The sequence below is a fragment of the Diplotaxodon limnothrissa genome, linkage group LG7 (genome assembly GCF_057381915.1).
Source record: "Diplotaxodon limnothrissa isolate DT_005_m linkage group LG7, D_limnothrissa_male_GT1.1, whole genome shotgun sequence".
NCBI classification, from domain to species: domain Eukaryota; kingdom Metazoa; phylum Chordata; class Actinopteri; order Cichliformes; family Cichlidae; genus Diplotaxodon; species Diplotaxodon limnothrissa.
In genome coordinates, this window is record NC_140602.1 from 4009408 (window position 1) to 4027703 (window position 18296).

The 18296-nt window shown below is 43.9% G+C and overlaps 1 protein-coding gene across 2 annotated transcripts in view; it reads right to left on the minus strand.

Moving 5' to 3' along the window:
• The window catches only part of hipk2 (homeodomain interacting protein kinase 2), a 68236-nt gene that overhangs the window by 14546 nt on the left and 35394 nt on the right, over positions 1–18296 (minus strand). For both annotated transcript variants that reach the window (XM_085359015.1, XM_085359014.1), the window contains exons 3-6: positions 5514–5637; positions 4806–4925; positions 3454–3540; positions 93–277 (exon numbers count right to left, since the gene is read on the minus strand). In XM_085359015.1, the coding sequence (XP_085215141.1) occupies positions 93–277; positions 3454–3540; positions 4806–4925; positions 5514–5637 (516 nt within the window). The remainder of the gene's footprint in view (positions 1–92; positions 278–3453; positions 3541–4805; positions 4926–5513; positions 5638–18296) is intronic.

An 18296-nucleotide genomic window follows, 5' to 3' on the forward strand; every position in this document is an offset into this window, starting at 1 on the left:
GACGAGGCATGAGCACTGTGTCTGATGACAGTGGCAGATGTTCAAAATGATAATTCTATAAACAACAACAACAGGGCTTGTTGGGCTCGTACTGTGTGCTGTGCGGGAAATCAAGGAGATGAGACATAGTGACAAAAGGGTGGTTGAGTGTTTCGACCGGGGTGATCCTCTTGTCTGCATCGATGGTCAGCATCTTGGTTAACAAGTCGATGAACTCCCTCCTGTCGGCCTTCTCTGCCAGCATGTCGCTCCCCTCCAGATCTGACGTCATGTTTACCTGGAGGCACAAAGCAAACCGAGCAGACATTTAGCATTTCAAACACTTCTCCATTTTCAAGGATCTAATGTGCTTGCAGATGACAGAAAAATCTCTCCCACAGCTTATTCCCATAGGGGAACCTATTAATACCCACAAGGCCTCATACGTTTGGGTGTCAGTTTGTGTGTCGTGGAGTTTAGTGATAACCTTGCACCTTAGCGGCATTATAAACATTTGTACTGGTATTCATAGCAGGACTTGAAATATCCCCAGGCTGGCGCCTTCTCTGAGATTTTTATCTATTCCTGAGATGTGAAAACAAACAAAAAAACACGGACCAAATAAACACTGGCGATGGGTAACCAGTAAAGAGGCCTTTCACACAGGACACCGTTTTGCGAATAGATCTGAAAAAGCTGACGTGGGACAACTTAACCTAAATACGGTCTGAGGGGAGTCTGAGAATCTGCCTCGGAACATCATGTTGCTTCATCTCTAATAAACATTGCGGCTTAGGTTGTGGATAAATACTGGGCAAAGCAGCGGATTCCCGCTTTAATGAAAAGCTACATGGTCAGCAGAATTCGATTTTTTTGAAGCGGTGAACCAGTGCTGATGTTTAGCTCTACTTCTGGGTTGTCACGTAAGGTGAGGAATAAACGGAGAGCAAAGCAAGGTCGTGATATATAGCAAGTCTGATCTTAGGCAAAGAAGGAGGACAAAGACAGGCAAGCCCTGTTTGCTGTGACTGCCCGTGCAGTGGTAGTCGGCCTGTTTTTCATAAAGATGCAACGTTTATCTGTAGGCCTGCTCTAAGGGCTATCAGATGTGCTGCCAGTCAACACCGCTAATCTGATTCAATTCTTTTTCTCTATGCAGCTTATTCAGGTTCTGTAACCAGTCCTCTCTGCTTGCCATCTCCACTGACTGTGATAAAGGAGTAATCTGCAGAATGAGGTGAGAAATAATCACGCCGTCCTCCGCTCGTGGAATAGATGACTTTGGGGAAATGTATATAGTTTGGTGGCACAATAATCAAACTGGATAAGAAGAAGCATTTTTTTTCACCACCCGGTGAATTAAGATATGTGAATTTATTAGATAGAAAAGATACCGGTATAATTTGTTGACTTTCCATAACAATGAAAATGAAAACTTATAAAAAGAATGAAAAAAAAGGCGGGGCTTCATCTAACGTGGTCGGCATTGCACGTCAGTGGTTGTTAATGGAAACACATCTGTGCCGTGGAAGCTCTGACATGACTCCGGAGTGAGGGCAGGGATGGCAGATGTCAACCACTGCCTCAGGAAATGTGGAGCAAGGCATCCTGCTGTATGCGGGCCTGCCATCTACACAGCCATAATGTGTAGTTTCATCTTTAACTACTAGGTTGAGTGGTTGAGGAAAGGATATGTATTAAAATATAATAAAGATTAGATGAAGACCACGTTCCTCTTCCTTCTGTGCAGCTTGACTTGCACCAGTAGAGATACTGAAGGACTGCAGATCAAAATGAATCCATTTACAAGTACTTTTGGCCTTCCTTCCATCTGCATCTGTTGTAAGTTGGTGTCTGATTTACTCAAATTAGATATACTTGTGACTAAACCCTCCGCACATTTCCCACGACTGAAAGGAGGTTCATTATCTCTTTTTGGCACCCAGCCCCTCTGTCTTGCGAGGCCTTCAGCTATATCATCCATTATACACGCAGAGGCAGATGTCCACAATGCTGAGTTGTTTATATGGTCAGGACAGTGAGAGGTGGCAAAATAGGCAGTTTTCTCCCACATTAAGCCGCGCAGCTCTGCTGTATCGCTGTGTTTATGTTGTAGACGACAGGACACAGAGCTTGAAGCGCAGAAGACAGAGATGACCCAGGGGATATCATACCAGTGCAGGTTGGTTTCATTAAACTCTGTGTTGCACGTGTGTTTGTGTGTATGGGGCAACTGTAAACTCTCAGGAAGCGATACTATCATGCCCCAGCCGACAGCACGTTATTCCAGACAGGCCTGACAGCGGCCCTGGGCACTAGTGGACAACCATAATTGTCTCCATCAGTTAAGCAGATACATGTGTTGCGTATCCATATGGGCAGATTCCAAAGGGCTGCTGGTTGGGAATGACCATAATTCAAAAGCAAATAAATAAATGAAAAATTCCTCATAACTCTCAGCTAGTCATTATCAGAGATATAATCAAGGCGCATGATGACGACAGAGTACTATGAGAGATTTGAAAGGCCTGGGAAAATCACTGTAATTTTTATCACCACTGCCATATCTGCCAGCAGAACCAGTATTTAGCCAAGTGAGGGTGAACACAACAACGCTCGCTATCAGCCACTGTCAGGCATGTCCTATCAAAATGTCATGGCTACATGTGAACTTTTCCACCACGGAGAGACAAATTCATGCTCAGTTACAGAGAGGCATTATATATAGCTGTCTCAATTTGCAGTGTTTTTCTTTATACATATCACACCTAGTTTAAACACTTCCCGAGGTTATGTAATCTCCTAAATAAACAAATTCCCACAGGTAACACGCAGAGCTGCACGGGAAGACAAGATTCATGCAGAAACAACATGGCGTGGGACCCACTGAGCCAGGCTGAAAAACTAGTCGGAGGTCCAGGAATAACGTGTGCATGTATCTTAGTTGGTTTATCTTAGTCCCTCGCCCTCTACATGCTTACGTGTACAGCAGATGCACAAAGTGGAAACACAGCCACAACGCTACACTCACTGCAGCTTAAATAAGAAAGCAAACTGTACACATTGAGCCTGCTAACCAGCCACGCCACATGTTCAGTTCAAATGTCTGTCTGTAAGTTATTAAATAGTGGTTACACAAAATGAAGAGCAGAGGCAGAGTTTGGGATGGGGTTCATTGAGCAGCTGCTTTCATTTCACTCAGTCAAATTCTATATAGAAGCGGAGCTACACTGCAGCTGGAGATCAGACCTTGGCCAGATAAATATTTTAAGGGATTTCAAATATTTGATAGATAATTCTCAGGATGTGATGGATCAAACTGGCCCGGGACCTGAGCACCCCCATCAAAGAAGCCTCAAACACGAGACAGGTGGATACGATTGTAGCAAAAGACAAAGCAAAAGCAAATAGTACATCTACTGCGTGATTTGTGGGAAGGAAGACGTCGCGCTTTGTGATACTGAGACAGCATACCTGCGCCATATCATCCAAACAATTGAAGATGTACTTGCGAGCCTCCTTGGATTTGATCCCTGTTTCACCCTCATGGTCCTCTGGAGTCTGCAGGAGACAAGAAGCAGATGTTCTTCTCAAATCCCATCACACTTCCCCTCTGGAAACACACTATTTACATTTGGCTCATTATAGTCTCTTGTTGTTGATGTGTGGCAGGGCTCGGCTTACCCTCTGAGTAACCCTGGGGTAGCACACAAATACTCATCTAACAGCCGAGAAATAAGATGGCGCTGAGTGTGTATACAATATATGACACAAACACAGAGACGGTGTATATTCCACTGGTGTGCATGTGTACCGACGTGTACATACAAACACCTGACTTCATGAAAATGTGCAGAAAGCAAACAACGTGTGCTCTTTTTGTTTAAAAGGTTAGAAACCTCGACACTAAACACACATTTTTAAAAAAAATCACAGTCAGCTAAGCAGAGCAGCTGCTGCTACATGGAAAAACACGCCATGATCAAATTAAAGATGTGCAGTCGCTCCTCATGGCGGAGAAAAAAGAAGCCTTGACGTTTGATTTTTCCACATGCCAAAGACACCAGAAAATCACGAGGAGCTAAAGCTGTGATGTCATGTCGAGTTTCTACTCCATGTTTGTATCTTCCCTACAATGCTCCTGTCAGCTTTTATTGTTATGAACTTAAAACACACTTCTTTAAACTGACAATGATTGTTTGTTTTTTTTAACAAGCTTTGTACGCCCATAGATCATAACAGCTTTTCCGAGAAGACTTCTTACATTCCCACATGCAGCAGAAACTTGGAAAAACTTCTACCTGGCAGCAGTCTGACCTGGCAACATGCACACTAACTCACTATGTATGTTCATTAAATGGCCAGTCCTAGCGAACAGTTGTTGTGAATCGCTGCTGTAAGCCACCGGGACCCTTTTTTTAAATAATAACAAATGCATTCAGCTGAAAAATATTAATCTGAGGTACAAGAACAGGCAGCGTAAAAATATCAACAAACCCTGCAGAGATGTGTCAGCATTTGCAGGTCAGTACAGTAAAGAACTCTATGTGTGTGGCACATAGTTTAAATTAAGTTAATGAGGGTAAAAAAAAGTAAAGAGTGGAGCTCTTTATTGATTGGCCTACATTAAAGGACAATGGGAGCTGTTTAGAGCAGAAACCCTCCAAGCTACATTCATCAGACTGGCTTTTTATTTGCCAAATCCTCTCACGCAGATTTTGCTCTTATTACCCTCTCACTGTGTTTATAGCTAACTACAGGGCTCGTGGTGTAACCAGAGTTTCTGGAATAATAACTACAGCTTGTACGTGTGTGTGCAAATGTACCTTTAGTCTCCAGAGAGGGTAGGTGGAGTCCGGATCTCTATTGAAGAACCTTGTGGTCTTTGTCCCTGCACTCAACAGGTACTCTGCAGGCAGACCTTGTGTCTGTGAGATGTACCTGATCTGCAAAACAGAGGAGGACAAAAAAAAGCACATTTTACAGTTTCACATAAGGACAGATGTTCTTTCGGCAGTTTGAAAATGGAGGCTGACTTTAACTACTCCAATAGAAGTATACATGGCAGCCAAACATGACCTCAGCTTAAGAGGCTAAGACTGATTTGAGACTTGTAAATGAGGCGGGGTAAGTTTTTGGTTTTGTGAGAAATCAGAAGAGCTTGTTGGAGATGGAGATGGAGCACAACTTGTTCAAGGTGTCCCCACTGTGCCTCATCTGAGCGATAGCGAGAGAGGAACGCGACAATGTCTTGCTTTGGAGCACAGGGGCTGCACTAATTGGACAAGTGGCTCTGTGGCATCTGTTCAGATAAACAGGGAGGCTGCGCAAGAATCATCAAGCGCTGTCAGGGGGATTTCAGGGAGACGCGTCCCACCTTCCCAAGCACATTCAGTCCACATTCATGAAGAGAGAGCACAGACACGCACAATTCTCATTCATGCACATGCAGAAATAACAGCATATTAATCTATGGGTGTATAAGCACTCAATGCACAATCATCAGCGGTTCATAAGTTCAAATCATACGTTACCTGATCGTACTCTGAGGCTCCGGGGTAGAGGGGCCATCCCAGGAAGAGCTCAGCTATCACACAGCCCAGGGACCACATGTCTATGGCCTCACAGAAAGGCAGACCCAAGATGATCTCTGGAGCTCTGTGGACAGAGAAAACATATCGCCCAGTCAGAGGTTAGGTTGTGACTTCGCTTAAACCAAATTTTAAAATCATGTGTAAAAGAAGAAGCTTGTGAGGATCTTTCTCTTCACATTTCATCTGAGAGCAGCAGACTCTAATATACACAGGTTAACGATTAAATACTCAACATTGCATATGTTGGAGGGAACATGAGGTAACAACTTGAAGGTCGATTTCCAAAACCGAAACCAAGTCCGGATTTATGCACGCAACCTACAGTTCCACACCAAGACGTTGAATTCAATGTCTGCAGGCTCTTTTGTTGTCTTAACATTGATCTCTCAGCACAGCCTTGAGATTTATTTTTCTAAAGTCAGCAGGGTGTCCCTTTTTTCATATCTCTTGTTTAAGCTCCTCCAAAGTAGCACCTTGCAGACACAAAACTGATTAATAACCGTGCACGAGCGCCACTCACTGAACCCCATCTCTGCTACTCAGACACTGAGGAGCAGTAGAGTAGTATTTTAGTTGAAGTTTCACAATCCAAAGTGAGAATTAGGCAACTATAGCATGAGCAATTAGATGAAAAACAGATGGATGGATGGACATGAACAATAAAACCAATATAAATAGTAACCAGACCAAGGAATTATTCAATTAAGTTACAGTACAGTTAAAAATGCCAGTAATTAATTTCCAAAGAGGCTTTTCCTGTTTGTAGGAAAACACAGAGAAAAAAGTAGGAATTCTAAAGGAGATAAATGCTATGATTTGATAAAAAGGAAGAAATATTGTTTTAGGTATTTGAGCACCACTGCAGTCCCAAACAATTCCCAAATTTCATTCAACACATTTTATGTCCTGTCAGAAAGACTAATACACTTCTTGTGAGCTCACGTCTCTGATGGGGCTTAAAATAACCAAGAACACACTGTTTCTGCTCGCTAACAATCCAAAGCACTTTCAAGAGGTTCTCTGGCTGTCATCACCATGCAGGTTGGGGGATGGGGTGGTGGGGAGTGTCTCTGGTCTAACATGTTATCTATTGGTAAGATGTAACCACTTAGCTCCGAATAACAAATTTAAGCTGAAATAGGAAAATTTAAATTCATTCATTAACAGCACATTAACAGCTCACACACACAGTTCACAGGAGCTCGAGGCGGATCCTGGAAAGTTTCAAATCCATACTGATGATTGCTGTGACCATGGTAACTAGCCTGCCCTCAGAGATTTTTGGTCACGGAGAGTAAAATGAGGGGGTCTGGCCTTGGGCCCGCTGGAAGTGAACAAACCAGGGAAACAGAGAATGCGGAAAACAGCACGGGGTACGTTATAGGACTTCATAGAACGGTAGGGGGCCAATGGGAGAGTGGTCTGAGGGCAGCCAGGGGGTTTGGAAGAGAATGAATGAGCATACCTCGCATACTTAAAAGCAAATTTCCAACTGTAGCCCCCCTGCTCCCTATTCATTGCTCGCTGATGAGGGGTGAAATGAAAAGAGGGCACAGGCGATTCATTGTACACTCAGATACGGCTAATGTATAGAGGCAGAAGGCACCACAGGGACAGACAATGAGATACTGCAGCAAATAGGAGCAAGAGGAAGACAGAGTTCCACAGAGGCACAGGCAAAAATGAAGCAAAAGGGGAGGCGGCGCTTTGCTCAGTGAAGAACTCCTGTCACAGACAGTGGTTATTGGGGTCTTAAGGGCAGCAGTGGAACAGACACCAAGACAACACTCTAGTAACAGTATCTTAGGGCAGCATTACACACCAATACAAAGACAACTGCGCACAGCTGAGAGATCTGTCAAAAAGGCTGCCAGAGAGGCGTAAAGGAGTCTGTTAGGAGGTTATATCAGAAGGAACAGCAAGGACTACTTAAAAGTGAAGAGATGGACACGTGGACCAGGGTCAGCACGACTGGAGTTTCACTGAAGACAAGGGGAGGGGGACTAACAACTGCTGACATATATGTAAAAGCATTAGGGCTGCCACAAACGATTATTTTGATAGTCGACTAGTCACCGATTATTTATGCGATTAGTCGACTAATCAGATCATCATCCACTGGACGTAAAACTACAGCTTATTGCACCAGCAGCATCTGCTCTTATATAACTAGCATTAGCTTACAGCTTTAAGCTTTTAAGGTGCTAACTAAAAATAAAGACAAGATGATAGTTTATTCAATTTTAATGAAATTTGCAGATTGTTTCGGTGAAGTTTAATAAACTCCTTGCTATCTAAAATATAACAGGACACCGGAGTATATTCTCCAGCATCTCACACTTCTGATAATCAGCTGTCTGCTTGACGTTTATTCAGCTGTGTAAAAACTATAACTTTAATCTCAGCCAAACCGATTTACTCAGGAACAAATAAAATACTAAAAAAAAGCCAAACAATAACATTTTTAATTTATCTAAGTGACTCATATATATTTAACCTGAGTCACGAAAGACGGCGGTGGGTTTGAAAACAATTTGCCGGGAGTCCGGTGTTCTCACGGCGCTAGTGACCTAGCCCCCGGCTAGCTATCGAGCTAGTGGGTAACAGACGTCTCCGAAAACGTCGGAGCGCTTTTGAAAATATGTGGTGTCCTGATAAACTGAGCAGATATTTGAGGTTTACACAGCTACATTCTCGCCTGAAAATATGTTAAACGTTTATTTTGTGACCCAGAAAGAATAATAAGAGTAATATTAAAACTAACTAGCTACCGCCATTGTTGGAAACTAAGCTGGGCCGCGCTATGAATTCTGGGACACAGCTGCTTCTTCTTCTTCGGGGTTTAACGGCAGCTGGCATCCTTGTACATGCTGTGCTGCCATCTTCTGTTTCAGTCCGTTATTACACTCTTAAATCCTGCTATTATTCCTGTGTCTTTTGCGATCTTACAAAGCTTCAAACGACACGTCGACTATTAAATCAGTCGTCGACGATTTTGATAGTCGACGTAATCGTGACTAGTCGACAAATCGTGGCAGCCCTAAAAAGCATACACCGCTGGAGAGGGTGGCAAGGATACCCCAAAAAGTGTTAGAACTGACCTTTCTGCATCCCCTTTGGCCCCAGCAAAAACAAAAGCTTGTACAAACTCTGCAAGGAAATCAAAAGTGCCTCCTACTTTACAGCAAAGTTTCAAGTATGGGGCAGTTTTGAGTTTTCACATCAAATGACCTTAAAACTATATCATCGCAAAACTGTTTGACAAACACGGAACAAAAAACAGATGTTTGTCAAGAATTCCACTCTGTTTACATCCCAGCATCATCAGCTCTTAGCTTATCATGCTGTCAGCGCAGATGTCGATAATAGAAGCAGGCAGCGCTGTGACATTAATATTACCTGTGCATTTTTTTTCACAGCATAATGAAACCAACAAACAGGCAGTTCTGTGGTGCATTTGTCATCTAAATAGGATTCACATATTCCTACACAAAACCCCCAAACATATAGCACCTGATTTGCATGAATATGATTTTTCCACAAGAAAAAATAAAAGTCATTTAAATCTGAGCGACCGGAAATATGAGCCACTACAAGCTTCAAAAAGAGGGGAGGTTACTCACACAATAAAGGCTGCTTTTGAGGAAATTCTACCCTTCAAAATGCACGTGAAGATGAAAGACACAGGAAAGCCTTTCATCTGATGGTCCCCTAAATCACTGCGACTCTACTGGACAGATGCAGACCACAGGACCTTCAGCTTCACCCTTTGTTTTCTTTTACAACTTTTAGTGATTTTGGCTCAATAGGGTGTCTGTCGCTGATTTTAATGCAATATTAGCTTCAACAAGTGATTGCTTTCTTGTATACACGTGAAGCTTTTTTTTTTTTTATTTCTGTGTCTGACTGAAAGAATTGGATCCATTTCAGCTTGAACCTTCTCAGCTTTGCTCCACTGCTCTACTTATGCTGTTCTCAGTGCCCCTGTGCTTCTCACAGAAAGCTCCTCCAGATCAGCGAAACGCAGAGAAACAAAGAAAGACAGCGCAGGGGAGGAAGGAAGAGTGAGAGGGAGTAACATTGTTGCTCATGATATGAAACCACAAATGCAAATCTCCCCCTTCCAATGCATGTCTTGCCATTGCATGCAAAGCGCCCCACAGCTGCTGCTGATGCAGGCCTTTCCCTGGCAGTGATAAACAGCACACACATATGCACAGCTCGCAAGCCTCGCTTCTTTCCTGTCCCCCTTTCTTAAGTACACAAGATATGACAATTCATGCGTACAGGATCATTTCAGTTTTTCATGCTAAACAGGATGGCTTCTTCATCTCTGCTGTAGGTAAAACAGGGCACGAGCAGCCAGGTGGTTTGTGGTCGCAGTCTTGGTTTCTGAATCGTTGGTTATCAAAATATTGAAAAGTTTCAAGACTTAATTACAGTCCTTAAAAAAAAAAAAAAAAAAAAAAAAAAAAAAAAAAATATATATATATATATATATATATATATATATATATATATAGCTGTAATGCTTTTTAGATCTACTGTTTTGTGTGTCATTGTTCCCTTGTGAGATAAAAACTCAGACATACTATAAACTGCGAGCCGAGTTATCAGATTTCAGAGTAAAGTGCTGTTACTGACAGTATACTAAGATGCTGTTTTTTTACTTGGTTTAATGTATCATGTGCGTCATCTTGGCCAACTACATTAGCATGCTGACTAGGGCTGCCACAAACGATTATTTTGATAGTCGACTAGTCACCGATTATTTTTGTGATTAGTCGACTAATCAGATCATCATCCATTGGACGTACAGCATACAGCTTATTGCACCAGCAGCATCTGGTCTTATATAACTATCATTAGCTTACAGCTTGAAGTGTTTGTGCTAACTAAAAATAAAGAAAAGATGATAGTTTATTAAATTTTAATGAAATTTGCAGATTGTTTCGGTGAAGTTTAATAAACTCCTTGCTATCTAAAATATAACAGGACACTGGAGTAAATTCTGGAGCATCTCACACTTCTGATAATCAGCTGTCTGCTTGACAGTTTTAGCTGTGCAAAAACTATAACTTTAATCTCAGCCAAACCGATTTACTCAGGAACAAATAAAATACTAAAGAAAGCCAAACAATAACATTTTTAAGTTATCTAAGTGACTTATATATATGTTTAACCTGACTAGCGAAAGACGGCGGTGGGTTTGAAAACGATTTGCCGGGAGTCCGGTGTTCTCACGGCTCTAGTTAGCCTTGCCCCCGCCTAGCTAACGAGCTAGTGGGTAACAGACGTCTCCGAAAACGTCGGAGCGCTTTTGAAAATATGTGGTGTCTTGATAAACTGAGCAGATATTTGAGGTTTACACAGCTACATTCTCGCCTGAAAATATGTTAAACGTTTATTTTGTGACCCAGAAAGAATAATAAGAGTAAAGTTAAAACTAACTAGCTGCCGCCATTGTTGACAGCTGCGCTATGAATTCTGGGACACAGCTTCTTCTTCTTCGGGGTTTAACGGCAGCTGGCATCCTTGTACATGCAGTGCTGCCATCTTCTGTTTCAGTCCGTTATTACACTCTTAAATCCTACTACTCATTCCTGCGTCCTTTGTGATCTTACAAAGCTTCAAACGATGCGTCGACTATTAAATTAGTCGTCGACGATTTTAATAGTCGACATAATCGTGACTAGTCGACTAATCGTGGCAGCCCTAATGCTGACTTTTGCTGATAAGCACAAAACACACACAAAGCCAGCAGCTGAGACTAATAAGAACTGCAGTTTTCCTGGTATTTGGTCGTAAATATCAGATGAAAACTCATTAACTCTCCCGTCTCCTGTCATCTATACAGGTTATATCATTGGAACAAAATGTAAACCTGATGATGAAGCCAAAGAAATTCCACTTTGCCATCTGTAGTGTGACTAAAACTACTGTACATTCTTTATGCATCCAAACACCTCAGTTGTGGTTTGGACACACCTTCTAAAGCCTGCTACACTCAGTTGGCGTTAGCAGTTTTTTCGACCTTAAGCTCCACCTCACCCAGCTCATCTCCAGCTGGTCAGGCTACAACATGCAGTGCCTCTTTGGGGATGCCGGTGAGCTTCTTCCACCAGAGTGCACCAGGCCATACATGTCAAATACAGTGTAGACGTGTACAAAACACCGGTTAGCTAGAGGCTCTCGGTGGATTTGAATGGGGACCCAAGTGCATGAGAGGCCTCAGTGTTCTGGCTAGAGTCTCTGACAGCACTGGGCCTTGACAAAAGAAAGAAGGAGGGTGGGAGAGAGAGAGAGAGTGTGTGCATACTGACATCCTCCCAGCTGGCCTGGTCATTGATGAGCCTCAGCCCCGTTAGGAGCCAGAGATGGCACGACTCATGAATGGCGCCTTTCTTCTGCCACCCCAGCCCACCCCCTTCACCTCAGCCCTTTCACCCAGTCCTGTGCCAACCCACCCAATCCCTACACCTCACCTCACACCCCCCTTACTTACCATCCCTACCACGCCACTGCCAGTAGCACCCTGCCCCCCTCAGCCCCGAAACAAACACGCATAGACACAGACACTGCATTAAAACCCTCAAACTAGGGCGCCGAGGCCAGGGAAGTGCTCCCCTCCCCACTCGCCTGTCCACCCTCTGCTCTGCTGAACAGTGCCTGCGCTTGGCTGGCCTGCCAGCCCACACACACGCACACACACACACACACGGATGCGCTCACACAGATACACGCACACAGTTGACATCACAGGGTGTGTGGATGTCAGGATGTATCCATCAGGCTGACCTTCCCTTAGCTTGGCTCCACAAGGGAGACTGATGGATCCCCGGAACCAGACAGCATTTACATAGGCACAAATGTAGAACACACACAGACACACACAAACACACAAGTCAGCCAGTCTTTGGTAATGGGTTTGATCTTTTCCTTTACATCTCAAAGACTTCGTCATCGGCTCTTATGTAACCACATTCTCTTGAATAGCCCGGCGGTAATAGGTAAAGAGCAGAAGGCATCATCAAAGTAAAAAAGTACAGTAGCAAACATAGCCAGTATAATCGTATGCTGGTTGAAAGCACAGTTATGAAAAAGTGATGGTAGGGGACGGAGATAGCTGCCCAGTGCAAACAGGAAAAAGCACTTCATGAGAAAAAAGCCTGCCATTGACTTTTCTCCACTTTATCCCCTTCAATTCTTCCCTTTTCCTCCCCTCTCTTCCTTTCCCCTCATCCCACGCTTTGCCCTTGCTTAATGTAAAAGGCTCGGGTTGGTGCTGTGAATGACTCCCTTCCTTCCCCTGGGTATTCATCTACATATTCATGCCCTCAAAGGTTCCTCCACAGCCTCTTTGAAGGTGCACCATAGAGAAACACTTTCCCAGATATATTGCATGGTGGTCGCTGGCTGTGAAATCAATGTGCGGAGTTACACCCCCTGCCGTGCACCTGTGGCTCCAACTCACACACACACACACACACACATATACAGTACACTACACCTCACAAACCGCCTGCTCCCATTACATTAGGAATTGCTGTACAGTGCACAAGCCAATCGTGAGATGCAAAGATTGTGTAAATTTGCTTTTATGCAGGCAGGGACTGCAGATCGCATTTAAATTTAGAGCTTGCGCGTTCCAGGTGGTTGAGAGGCAGAAACGGGAGGGGGATATCTGGACAAGGCAAACTTTTTTTTACAGAGTCCTTGAGAGATGTTGTCTTGCTCTCTAAGCAGGGGTGACATTCCTGGTGTTCAAGGTCTTGAAAACAGGGCTCTTTCTCGCTCTTTTTTCTTTCCCCTACTCCCAGAAAAAGGCACAGCAAAAGCGCTGACAAGGCTGTCACTGTTTTAGGTGTTAAAATATTAGCATTTCCTGTGAGTCCAGCAATGCACTGCAACAAGGCAAACAAACGCGTATGGAAGGAAAGTCGGAGAGAGGATGTTTCATGCAAAGCGAGGGATCGACATCAAAAGAAGCAGTCGCTCAAAAGCATGGCACTGTGACGATAATGCAGAAAGAAAAAGGCAAATGTTCAGAAACATATTAACAACAACTCAGCTTCTACAGAAATTGTGATTACAGAGCTCCAAATGCATCAAAGCGGGCCAATATAAACTATGCGTGATAGCTGGGCGTGTGCTGATTCAACACAATCTGGAGCACGGTTCAGCTCAGCAGCCTCGAAACTCTAACAAAGAGTTAGCATAGCATTTACACATTATACATTTATCCTTTACCAAGTCTCACCGTTTCACATACAGCTCCTCCCTCCTGTTTGAGGCATTTTATATAGTGAAATATTCAGTGGGCAGAGAGCCACCCCTGTCACTGTGGCACACATGGCACATTGTCGCTGCATGGCACAGTCAATATTAGCACACAGGATATGCCGCATTCTGTCACGTTGCATGAACCTTTGTCATTACATACAGGCTTGTTATCAAATCATTGTATTCACAGCAGTATTAGATAACATATCAGATCTAGTGTTAAATAACAGAACAGCAAACATATTTTAGTGTCCTCGTAATACATTTGCTGCTATGGCGACGACTCCTATTAGGAAAGGCGGTACAGTCCCATTTCTCACCTGCCCTTGCTCCTTCTTGTCTCGCTTTTTATTAGAAAGCCCAACATGTGCAAAAACAAAACACAATGACTGCAACTACAGCGCAGCTCTGTTGTTCAGTTCAACATCTATGCGCTGCTTCATCGTTCTCAGTTGGTAATTACCTCTTTCCTGTGGTTATTATTATTCTCCAGCACACAGCTGCTCCTATCAGTAATGCATCTCATATTCACCTGCAATGATTGTGCTCTCAGGGGCTCTCGGCAGTACCCTCTATACTCCGCCCCTCACTGCCTGATACAGGGGTCAAAGGGACAGACCTCCTTCAGCAAGGATGGAGACAGGGGGAGGGGGATAAATGACAGAAAAGAGATGAAGGAATGAAAGATGGATCGGGCGGGGTGGGCACAACAATGGAAGATGGATGCCCTCTCGATCAGCACCCACCCACACACCTACATATGCACACATATTCTGTCCCTCTGCCTGTCTCGTCAAAGGAAGGAGTGCCGGGAAAAATTTGCCATCAGTAAATGATGGGTATCTGTCACACAGTGGTGCTGTCTGTACAGACAGCCTGGAGAGAAGATTCAGGGGATGCCAAAAGGGAGCCTCAAGTCTCTCTGTGCCTATTAGAGTAGCGCAATGACAGTCCGACATTATTAGGCCAGTCTAGTAGCCACTGGCCTGACACTGACCCAACCTGGAGGCACGAGCTCAAGTTTCCATGTAAATATAAATTTAGTTTGATTCTCTGAACAATAACCTAAAAATGAGTGAGACACGATTCTTGGAAAGTATTAAAATGCCACCGCTGACCCTTCAGAAAGATGCTAGAGCGTCCTCATACTCTGTTAGTCACCATTATCAAACCCAGAGGAAAAGCGTGAGCTTACTATGAGCGGACAAAACCGAACAGAGAGCAGAAAAGCAGACAGACCGAACCGCAGTCGCTCAGTCAACAAGTTTAAACAGCTGGCACATTTGTCACCGTGGGTGAAACATTCACAACAACAGACAGGAAAGCAGCATAACGGGCAGCGAGACACACTGTGCAGACGGGTGCATGGGGTGAGTCAGGCAGATGAGATTGCGTCTGCTCATGGCTGCGAGATGCTTAAACCCAAGCTTGATCACTTCAGCAAATTGGAGTGTACAGGAGATTCAGGCAGCTAGAATTAAACCTCTTTCTCAGCTCCATCTGACGCTGGCATGCAATCAGAAGAAAAGTCCGAGAATTCATCCAGCAGAGTGCAAGCCACAACAGGACAGCCCAGAGCCCAGGCGAAAACGGAAAATATACCGTATATCATATAATAATATTGCGCTGGAGCCTTTCAGTTGAAACACACAGCAAGACAGTTATGTAAACCGCCGGCCAAGGCAAACACAGTCTCATCTGCTTGCTTGACTGACTGTCTCCCTCTTTCACTTGCGGTTTTGTCTGTTTTCTCTTGTCTGCGTTATTGCCATTTGTTTCTCCATCAGTTGCTCCCGTCCAATACGGTTTAGAGCAAGAAACTGTAAGGCTTTGCATCAATATGTCCCATTCTGTTGATTTAGGGTAACTAAGACAGAGATTAAGAGATAGGGAGCGAGAAAGAGAGGGCAGAGTCAATGTGGCTGGCTAGTGGAGCCGTGCATACTGGATATGTGATAAAACAACAGACGCCCAAAATCCATTTGAAATGTGGTTCCTGGGAACATATAGCTAGGAGCCACAGGGGTGCCGTGCACCCGTCGTAATGACATATGTCTACCTGCCACACACAAACACAGAGGCGAACACACACGCACGTACGCAGTTTCAATCATACACGTTGCTCTGCTTGACTGGGTTCTTATTTCTGGGGCAAGTGAAAGAGAGCATGGGGAGAAATTTGCAAGGCAGACTGAAAAATCCCCCTCTGCCTTACCCCCACCCGGGCTTGTGCGGGGCATGTACGCTACAGTACATGAGCTCCCTTTCTCTACCTCCGCCCAGACCTCTTTTCAATCCTTCACCCCTCCCTCTCTCTATCGCCGTCCCTTGTTTGACTACCCTCTTCCTTCCTCCTACCAGGTCAGGCAGTAATACCATCTCCTGCCTAATCAAATTTTGCTGTGTGTGACATGAATTCTCGGTGCCCAAGGCTGCACTGCCTCACCACGAGCTACAGGGCTGCACAGAGCAGTAACTAAACCTCACGCACGTTCTATAGAAGAGAGCAGCTCCCCATCTCTCTCTAAAATTTAACACAAGGAGAGTCCTCCTGGATAATCTTCCCCTGGCTTACAGCACTCCTTCGATCTGTCTGCTCCACTGCATCCCTCGCCATCTTTCTGTGGAGAGTGCTACTCTGTGGTGCATGTGTGTTTCAGTAGGGTCCCGAGAGTGCAGCGGGCTTATGGTTAATTAGAGAGTGGATGGAACAGACTGACAGCGGCTGATCCAGATTGTCACCCAGATGTGGTCAGGCCTTAATCCAATACAAAGACTGACCCCCCTGAGCCTTTCTGCAACAATTAACATCACACATGCATGACAGCAATCACATAATCATGCAGGAATATTCACACATCCCTAAACACGCATGGTTGTCCTCTAGAGCATCCGATGGGAAAGGTGAAGCCTTTGTCGATCGCGAGCCATCCCTCCTGTGATTGCACGACTCATGTCCCTCTATGTGCCCCAGCGTCCTGCCTGTCTGCTGTGTCTTCACACACTCTTAACACAGTTTGTCACGCTGCATTCTTCCCTGACAAGAATTAGAAATGTCATCACATAGAGAAACAACAGCAGGATTATTAAGGCTTTATGGAGGAATTTGGACAAATAGGCTGCTCCCTTGTAGCCTCGTCACAAATCAGCCTCCTCACTAGGACAAATGGAAGGAGACGGATATTTTAGTGCATACTTGACAATGAGAGATACAGTTTCTTGTGCAAAGATCAGCCTCGGAAGTCGTGTAAGTGAAGATGCTTTCTCTCTCTGAAGCTTTGGCACACTGTCATCAAATTTTGTGGCACGCTGCACGTCGCTGCGCACCGCATTAAAACGATAGTCCAAAAAAAGTCTCTGATGTTCATTCAATCTAAGCAACGCTCCTCTAAGACACAACAAATAGATTTTCTTTTCCCACCAACAAAAAAAAAGTCAAAGTAAATAGGAACACACCATTTACTGTAATTTTGCCTTTGATCACCGGTGTTTGTATTTGTGTTCTTACAGTCTGGTGAAAATGCAGTGCCGACTCTTTCGATACAGCCGTCTTCAAAAACAATCAGTCACAATGACAGGTAATTAATTTGGCCAAGCAGCAGCGCCCTGCAGTCATTTGTAAGTATAGTCACAGTTAATCACCTTTCAATGACAATACTCCTGGATTGTTTTTCCTTCCCTTTGCCATAAAGAGAGTGTTAATTTCTCCCACCCCTATAGGACTATGACAAACAATGAAGGCATGCTCAGCGTTTAATATGCCATACATTGTCTATCGAAGGAAAACAATCGCTGCACGGCAAAAATCAATACAGCGTTATCCTTTTCATGTAGCTATACTTGAAGATTCAATTATTAGGGACAAAATGACATTATTTCTGCTGCCCATGGCCTCACTCAAAACGACAGCAGACAGATTTCATTCCAGCTTCAGTAATCTGGATGAAACTCGGACTGCGCTATCTCAGCGCTACGCCCCCGCCTGAGCAGAGCATGAATATCTAAGATATGTTTATGTGTCAAGAAGGAAAACGACAGAAATGAGTAATCCGAGGAATCAGTGTTGTGGCTTTACAGTTGGTATTAACACACATGACAATTACTAATGATAACTTGAGCAATCAGTTTCATTATCAAGGTAGCAAATCTGAAAAAATAGAGCAGCTGGAACTATTAGAAGTAACAATTTTCTTGATAAATGACAATATACGACTAGATAATAACATTAGTTGATTATTTCTTTCATAATAATCTCTGCGACAGCCAAACACAGACATGATTTACGCAAGGAAGTTTATATTATAAAGAAGCTGAGCCGGTGACTAAGTAAACAAGCAAATTACCCTTAAACATAATTTGCACATATTATCTTTTCATCAAAGAAAGCGACTTATACTGATACATACTAGGGGAAAATCCACATTTACAAGTCAAACAATA